Source organism: Manihot esculenta, chromosome 11, assembly GCF_001659605.2.
Source record: "Manihot esculenta cultivar AM560-2 chromosome 11, M.esculenta_v8, whole genome shotgun sequence".
NCBI lineage: Eukaryota > Viridiplantae > Streptophyta > Magnoliopsida > Malpighiales > Euphorbiaceae > Manihot > Manihot esculenta.
In genome coordinates, this window is record NC_035171.2 from 26925507 (window position 1) to 26934887 (window position 9381).

The 9381-nt window shown below is 26.0% G+C and overlaps 1 protein-coding gene across 1 annotated transcript; it reads right to left on the reverse strand.

Annotated features, from left to right (window-relative positions):
* Nucleotides 1–1232: 1232 nt before the first annotated feature.
* On the reverse strand, nucleotides 1233–2328 carry LOC110627065. Its single transcript, XM_021773296.2, has 2 exons — nucleotides 1844–2328; nucleotides 1233–1694 (listed from the first exon to the last, which is right to left on the reverse strand). Exons 1-2 carry the CDS (start codon nucleotides 2063–2065, stop codon nucleotides 1314–1316), a joined length of 603 nt encoding a protein of 200 aa, XP_021628988.1. The 5' UTR covers nucleotides 2066–2328; the 3' UTR covers nucleotides 1233–1313.
* Between the last annotated feature and the right edge of the window lie 7053 nt (nucleotides 2329–9381).

A 9381-nucleotide genomic window follows, 5' to 3' on the forward strand; every position in this document is an offset into this window, starting at 1 on the left:
GATTATTTTCATGTAGTAAGTCTTCTGTCCACATGAATTTATATGACTGTAAATGCATGTTTGTAAAGGATTTTCCATTTATATAAAACATTTTTTGAGTGATTATAAAGGATATACATGAAAACTTTCAACATTCCAAGCCTTGGCTTATATAGTTCAAGAAGTTGTAAAACGATTATGCAAAAGTTAACAACTAAAAATCCAAAAGCTCTGTAAATCGTACAAAGGATTTTATGTTGCCATAAAAGCGGAAGGTGAGAATGGTAGAACTCTAAGTACCAGAACTGTCACATTAAGAACCTATTTAAAACCCCACCGTGCATGTCAGTATAGGATTTAAGAGCTGCATGCATGAAGCCCAAGAAACAATCACAGATCCCTATATATAATATCTCTCGCTTAGACCCACTTCAGGGATCCACACCAGATCGATCACTGGATTGCCAATCCCTTGCACCCACAAATCCAAATATAAGCTTTGGAAACTGAAGCACACCTCCCCCACTGGTGTCAGCTTCCCCTATGTGTATTTTGTCTTCTAAAGGTGACCCCATTTCCTAGAATTTGTAGATATAATCTCAATCATCGTTAACCATATAGGTACCTCATAACAGCTTTTTTGCCATGGCCAGCCACCGAAATATCAAGAAATGTTGTGGTTCAAGGTGACAAGAAGACAATACTCCCTGTTTTTTATTATGATCGTTTAAGGTACTAAATTTTAATAAAAATATAGATAAAAAATTATATCACCCCTTCAATTAAAATGTTTGTAATATGAACCTAATTAATATTCCACTTATTAAAAATAGATGAGAAAAAAAAATATTTAATGAAAAAAAAACTCTTAAAATGATTATTAATGAAAAAAGAGGGAGTAGTATTTTTCATGCCATATGTAATATTATATATAAACTTATAAATTAATTTAATTTATCAAAATTTGAATTAATACTTTTTCCATTTTATATATAAATTGGTGATGGCTGAATATTATTAATTAGCTTATATAATATGCTTATATTATTGTTGAAATTTAGTAAGTTTTAAATATCTATTTATTCTTGCCAAGACTAAGAAAAAGTGAGAATAATGTACATTTGCAAGTAGTTAGAGAATTAAATTACAGCAAAAGCTTTCAGTAGATTCTCTATTTACTCTTTTTTATCATCACATATCATCAGAGAAAAGTGAAAATGACAGCTTTATATATAAAGATAATATATATATATATATATATATATATATATATATTCATCATATTTGCCATTGATCCCACTACTGTATCTCTCCATTTTCTGTTTCATGAGTGTCTAGTTCAAGAGGCTCAAGGTGTTGAGGGACTTGGTAGGAGAGATTTTGGGCTGCGAGGCTTGATGGGTAGGAAGGGAATGGACATACTTGCAGTTAGGGCAAGAGGGAGAGGATTTTGAGAGTATGACAAGAAGATGGCAATTCAAGCAAGCTAATGCTACCGTATTATTGTTGCTGAAGCTTGACGAGGCATGGAGCTTCTTTGAGTATTCTTCAAGTGAAGAATTATTAATGTGATTAGAGTTTCTGCATGGTTGATGATGATTAGGAGAATCAGAGAGTGGTGACATGTTGAGTTCAAGGTCTAGCTTTTGATCCACCTTAGGCCAGTTCCAACTTTTCCTCAATGTCTTCCTGTTCAGATAATACATTTTTCCTGACTGCAAACAAAAATTAATTATAACTAAGATATTATATAAATGTTTTGTGAAGTATTGAATTTGAACCTAACCAAAACCAAATGAATTTCAAAAGAAAAAGAAAAATACTAAAGCTGAAATGATGATGTGGGTGAGAAAGAGAGGAAGACCTCAAGATCAAGGCATTGCTCCCAATCCATAGGGAGAGGCTCCTTAACATGAAGGTCAACAGTACTTGTCTGAAACGGAGGCAAAGTTCTTTTGAGCAGGTGATGATCTGAGAAGAACTTCCTTTTCCTGCTGCTACTGCTGGAACTGGAAAAGTTATTTTCAGATTCTGAAAATGAACTATTCAACTGTGAAGGAGCCAAGGAGAGCTCTGTCAGTTCCATTATCCTCCCAAAAAAAAAAAGAAAAGCTTTGCCCTTTCGCAGATTCAAGAATATTCAAATATATATTAAAGCAATCTCTATCCCTCTCTACACAAAGCTGTTGCTCATCACTATTCTGGTTTTGAAGGTTGAGGAGATAGAGAAAAGTGAAGAGAAGAAAAAGAAGAGAACCCAATTGAGGAAACTTTGTAAACAAGAAGAAATTCCTCTCTTTTGGATTTGCTATAGAGTCATGCAAGAGAGGAGGTGACTACTTAAGAGGGTTCTTAAATTGGCTTCATCAAACCCATTAAAAGGAGGACCAATGCATTTAAGGTGGCAAGTAGATGCCACATTAATGCCCCCCCCTCTTTAAATCTTACTCCCTCAAACCAAAATTTAAACCAAACCGCAAATTCCAACTTCTTCATTCTTCCCAAAGTTAATTAATAATTCATTTTTTATAGTATTTATTTATCGTTTGTTCTTAAATCTCTAACTCCTTCACCATCAATTATGTCACCAATTCATGATAGTTGTGAAATTATATTCAAGCTTGCCTGTCATATCTGTTTTGATAAACTAGCAATGCTTCATATGGAGAGCAAGAACATTTTTAAATTCGTCACAACAATTATTTTATTTGAAAAGCATTTTACACATCGTTAAACCCTAAATTTTTTCAAAAATTAAGAGGTAATTTAGAACATTTATAAATAGAAAACATATGTAAATTTTTATATTTTTATTCTATATTAAATTTATTGCCAATTAAACCTCTAAATTTTATATTTTTTTAAAATGTACATTACCACTTAGCTGTATCATTAAAAATTAACAGAATTGTAAATCGATAATAACTTAAAATTTTAAAATTTAATCGTGAATCAAAATATCTCTTAACAATATCTTAACGAACACATTGAATACATCAAAGTTTTTTTTTTTCAAGAAATAAATCCAAGGAGAAAGCAACATTAGATAGAAAAAAAAAAAAAAGAAAGAATGATCTATCGAAATAAATGAAGAAAATTAAGGCAACAAATATTGCAATAAGAGCCATTGTGTTGTTAAGTTTAGTGCTCCCATAGCATGGAGAAGTAATATGAATGATGATAATATTGAATACATTATCGTATATAAGGTGATGAAAAGATTAGGTTAATTAGGTATAAGAGAAAAGAGATAAAAGAGAGATATAATGATAAGATGAAATATACAAACTAAGCACTATAGATTTGGGTTATCCTCATCATTAACATGAATGATTATGTAAAACTAAACTCTCTCAGTATCAATATACCCACTCACGCTTAATACTAAATAAATGTGTAAAATATTTATAAAAATGTCAATATTGAATGGGCTTTAATAACGTATAAATTTGAATTATACTTAACTCATCCCAAAAGTTAGCTCAAGAACAAAGAGTGCCTAAAATTTTATAATGGGCACATTTGTCACATTCCAAAACCTACTTAATTTCATCTATATAATTGCATATAGTATAATATATTGCATTCTTTACTGAACTATTATATAGACGGATAAAGGGTGTTATAACATTAGTGCTATTTTAAATCAATGTGGAATTCAATAATAGAATATATAAAATTTCATGATGTAAGAAATCTAAGTACAACGTATGAACTATGGTAAAAGGACCATAATCATTGTTTCTAAGACTTTCATGCCTTTGCCTGCTTGTCGTACCATTGAAATACAAATCAAGAATAAGGATGAATAAGATTTTAAATCTAAGAATTTCTTCATGTTTTAATTCAAGAACTGTACTTGTAAAAAAATAGAAAATCATGATTAAGGCTTCATTTGAATTGTGATTAAAAAGTTTTCTTTTTTTTAATCTCTCTTAGAAAGCATGTTTTTATGCTTTTAGATGAGGAATTTTCATGATAAGAAAAACAGATAGTAAAATTTATTTTAGTGATTTGAAAATATTGTAACCAGAGGCTTAGTTACAAAAATAATCCACATTTTTCACAATTTTTAACAATTTAATTCGAATCTTTAAATCATAGTATAATTAACCAAATTCTGAAAGTTTATCTAAATTTCATTAATTCAACCTTTAACTCTGCTTTTTAATATTTCTTTTTATTTCTGAAAAAATTACCCTTTTATGCTTTCATTTTATAATTTTTTAATATCAAATAACGAATATATACTCTATCGAGGAAAATCAAATTATCGATTTAATTTAATTTAAAAAGTATCAAATTACTCATTCCAATACTCGACCTCACTAAATTATTAAAAAATTTAATTCATGATTAATCATAATATATGAAAATGAATAATTAAATTATGAAAGTAACTAATGGTAATAACTAAATTGAATCACCTGGAGTTTGAAATGGAAAAATATTTCATAATAAAATTTGGAAATAGCTAATGGAAATATATAGGAAGATTGAATCAACTGGAACTTAATGGGAAAATATATTAGAACGAATGAAATGAAATTATAATAATATGTAAAATGTTAAATTTTAATACAACTTTTATAAATTTTTAAAATCTAATAATTATTTTAAAATATAAATATTTAAAAATAGATTGTAAGATTTGAAAAGATTTAAATTATTTTTGTGATTAAGGTCCAACTAAGTGCAAACAACATATAAAATGAGATAAAATACATATATAAATTTTATCAAAACCCAATTTTTTTTTTCCAAATCAAAACCCTAATTAATTTGCCGTAACAGAGAATTGCAAAAAATCCAATGCAAGTATATACGTCATGTACATACAATATGATATTGCATGTACACATCTTTGTTTTTAATGAATAAAAAATTAGATTACAGCTCACAAAGTTAACGTAATGATAAGTGCATTTGAGAGATCCGAAATTCTACACTTTCAATTCTCAATTTCTATTTTATAAAAAAAAGTTAGATTATGAAAATTTAAATTTATTAAATGAATAACATGTCTTTAATTATCGAATTAAATTAAGTATATAGATATATTTTTTTATTAAAAAATTAAAAATATAAAAATTTGAACTTAAATTTATTAAATGAGTGATATGCATTTAATAATCGAAACAGATTAAACTATACTCGAATTCTCCACTTTCCCTAATAAATAAATTATTTTGTATTGCAGTTTGGTCTGACAATTTTTAGATGCCAATAAATTTTAGTAATTATTATGATCCTCCATAAATAGATTAAATCATCTAAGCATATCATTTTTAATGTCTAGCTTGTTTGGTGATTCTCTTTCTTCCCCTTGTGTTTCCAATACTGCATTTCCCTCGGTGTATACTTGGACGGAAAATAAAAGAAAATATTTGATAAAGAATTCAAAATATTCCATGGACTTTGTGTAGAAAATATTTATGGGAATGTGAGGTTTCCATTGATATCAAACTACCTTAGCTAAGATGGAAGCCTAGCTAGGACCCATAAATCATTAGCTCAACCCTTAAAAATGGTAAGCAAAAGTGATTGTAGGACCAAATTTAGCAATTAATTATTTTTATAAAAAATAATTAATTAATTAGCATTCAATAAATAATCAAGTGGAAATTTTGAACTAACCATGGTGGCTATTTATAGTTCGTACAGTTATTAGATATTGTGCAATTCAAAAACATTTATGATTCAAACTAACATAAGTACACACCTTTTAGTCTGGCTCGGTGGGTCCTTAAAAATGTATAATTTATTTAATAAATTTAAGTTTGAATTTTTAATCTTTTAGTTTTTTATTAAAAAATAAGTATACATTTTTTAAATTAAATAATATAATATTTATATAAATAAGAGAAATTAGAGATTGAAGAAATAGGATTTGAGATCTTTCAGATTTAGTCAAGTAGAAATTGAGAATTAAAAAAGTAAAACGTGAAATTTTTTAAATTTATTTATTATCAAAATAAATATGTGAATGTATTAAATTGTCTATTTTTAAATTTATTTTCATATGAAATTTTATATTGAGGAATTATAAAAGGATTAAATTAGAAAAGTGAGAGAGGAATAAATGAGGAATTATGGAGGTCATAACCTGTGCCAACAACAGCAATAAATAGCAGTGCCTCAGTTGTGTGTGTTGTTGAGGGTATGAAAACCCTATTTAATGAGATATTTTAGATGATGCTTGCTAATCTACGCCGACACCTCTTTCTCCTCTGTCTAGTCTACTTTTTTCTAATATTTAATTATTAATTTAAAAAATGCTAATATCCTTTTGTCTTCCATTTTATAAGGTAAAAAATATTTAAAAATTGTGATTTTTATTGCCATATAAATGCTGGAAAGTAATTTCAAAAGCTGTTAAAAAAATTTGAAGTGAAATTAGGGGTTCAAAAATCAAAAGAAAATAAGAATATGATTTCTATGTCCTTAGTACAAGCATGCATGTTTCTTATTTTTCCCTTTTTGGAATTGTTTGGGAATAGCTTAAACTTATATTCTTTATCATTGCCTGTCTCCCAACTTCCTTAGAATTCAATGAAGACACCTCCGTTTTGAATTTGCTAAAATTCACCATCCATATTTAATTATATATCAATTAAGACCTTATTCGGTTCAAATTATATATTAATTAAGATTTTATTTTGTTCAAATATATTATTTCTTAATAATTCACTTCTCAAAAAGTAATTTAATTAAATTAAAATAAGTAAATTACTTTTCATTCATGATGAGAGAAACACTTTTAATTTTTTAAAAAGTCAAAAAAAAATTACCAACCAAACAGAAATAATTAATATGTGATATATTTTGATAATTTAAAAGTAATATATGAAGATTTTTATTTTCAAAACATCCTATATTGTTAATAATTAAAAAGTGACATCTGAAACTCACATGACATTCTCTAATAATCGAAAAGTGACATGTCCGCCGCCTTCAAATTAAATTAAATTGTGTTTATTTAATTTTTATGACTATTTTATTATTTTTAATTATAAAAATTTTATATGATAATACTTTTAAAAAATTTTATCTTAAATATTTATATGAAAATTTTTATATCCGTGATAAATCATATGTAAATTTTTTATATAAATATTTAATTTTAAAAATATAAGTTAAACCATAGATAAATTAACCGTTAACATATTAAGTTAATAAATTATTATCATATAAACAATAAAATTCCATTTCAAAAAAAAATAAAAGATTAATGAAAAATTCTGAATAATAATTACATTAATAAAAGAATTTAATATTATTTAAAAAATAAATAAAATTAAAATATAAAAAATATTAAATTAAAAAGTCTATATATAAACGTGTATGGCACGCGTGTTCGTCTGCTGCACAGCACATTATATCCTTCTAAATAGAAATCAATGAATGCAGAAAATTGTCGTAAAGAAATGGGTTGCTTTGCTTGGCTTGGCTTGGCATGGCTTTAATTGACGAGAACGAAAGCAGCTCCATAGCAGATGATTCTATAAATTTCAACAACTTAAAACGGTTTATTAATATCTAAACCAAATTTGTCATAAATGCCTCTGAACTCCTGTCTATTTTATCATTAATTGACTTATTTTCAAAAATCTTATTTGAAACGAGAAAAATTTTAATTTAATGATTTTTTTATTAATAATTTTATTTTTTATTTTTAAAAAAATTATTTTAAAATAAATTAAAATTTTGTATGATTTTATTTAAATTATTTTTTAAAAAATTAAATTATATTAAACAAATGATATGCTATAAAAAAATTAAATTTACAAACGAATAAAATCATTTATGAATTATTAAATTCTTTTGATTTAATTTTAATTTATAAATAAATTACTATTAGACTTTCATCTTTTATGATTTTTTTAAATAAAAAATAATCTGTTTATATTACAAATGAATTCAAAGTGAAATATCTTGTGATATAAATGTATTTGATATCTATTAATATTTTTAGTTTACGTATTCTCTCTTATTTACAAATAGAATTTTATGGATAATTTGTAAATAAGAACTTTATGGATAATTTGTTTGTAATGTGAACCACTAATCTGTTTATAAATTCATTTGTCATACAAATGACTAATTTATTTATAAATCTGTTTATAATTCAAATAATATATTTATTTGTAAATCCATCAACGATACAAATGACTAATCTACTAGTAAATTCATTTGTGATTCAAACGGTTAGGAGTATAATCGAACTGAATCAATCTTTTCAAAATTTAAGCCTGTTTATTATAAAAATTTATATACTCGAACTCAAATTCAACTCTATATTTAACCTTGATCTCAATTCGTAAAATATTTAATGAACTTGAACTTAATTCGAGTTTAGCTCATAGTAAGCTCGTATTCAAACTCGATTGCTAATAAGAGTTCAAAAATAATTTAAAAATAAAATTAAATAAAAAATTTTAAAATTAAAATATTTAAACTTCTTTATGGGCGCATATAAGAGTCCCATAACATGATAAAAATTATGTAATAATGTTCCTGGAAGAGGGGTCTAGAAGGAAAACTCTACACTTATGGATATTTCACACTATCAAAATCCACTTCTCTCTTCAACCAAAGCTTATCCTTATATTAAGAGCAAAAAAATTAGCCATAAATTGAAAGATTTGAAGAAGAAAAGGTTAGGATTTTATATGCACTAAACTTGAAAATCAAAGGTGAGTATAGAAATGTGTAGAAAATAACACCCTCTCACTCCTTTATGCATGAATTTGAATTATAAAAACTTTAATTTTCAAGTTATTCAATCCTTCCTTAAAATACATATTAATCTAAATGAAGGAACATCAAAAGAAAATGAAATAGCTAGACAATAGAACTAGAAAGGAAATGAAATTTCAATAAAGGTTCAGTGATTGCTTTATTTTTTATTTTATTTTGATTTTTCTATGACTATATTCAATTGGAGTTTAGTTTTAATTTCTAAAATTATTCCTTTGAATATGTAACAATGTTATATATAAGCTTAATTGGTGATTGAAGGTTTTAAACAAGGTTAATAGACATGGAAGTGAGAGATTATACTTGGCAAATTGAGATCCTGCATGAGCACTATGTGTTCCTAAAACTATAACTTCAGTTTTGGTAATCCAAATGAAGTAAAATCAATGCCAAAAGAAAGCTAAGACATAATTCTAAAACTTTTATGGAGAGATCAAATTATGATTTTGAATTCAAATTATTATAAAATTTAAGAAAATTTAAGACTGATGCAGAGAAGATTCATACGGAGCGGTCTATAGTGATGAGGAAATAACTAATTTTATACTTATTGAAATGAGATAAGTTTAGTGCCAAATTAATCATAAAAAATAGGGCTAAAACTGTGTTAAAGAATGAAAGCTCAAATCTATATGCAATTGT

Coding starts and splice junctions, on each gene's coding strand:
- LOC110627065 (XM_021773296.2), bottom strand. CDS start 2,065: ATGGAACTGACAGAGCTCTCCTTGGCTCCTTCACAGTTGAATAGTTCA. Junction 1,695..1,843: donor AGCAATGCCTTGATCTTGAG/GTCTTCCTCTCT, acceptor TTTTGTTTGCAG/TCAGGAAAAATGTATTATCT.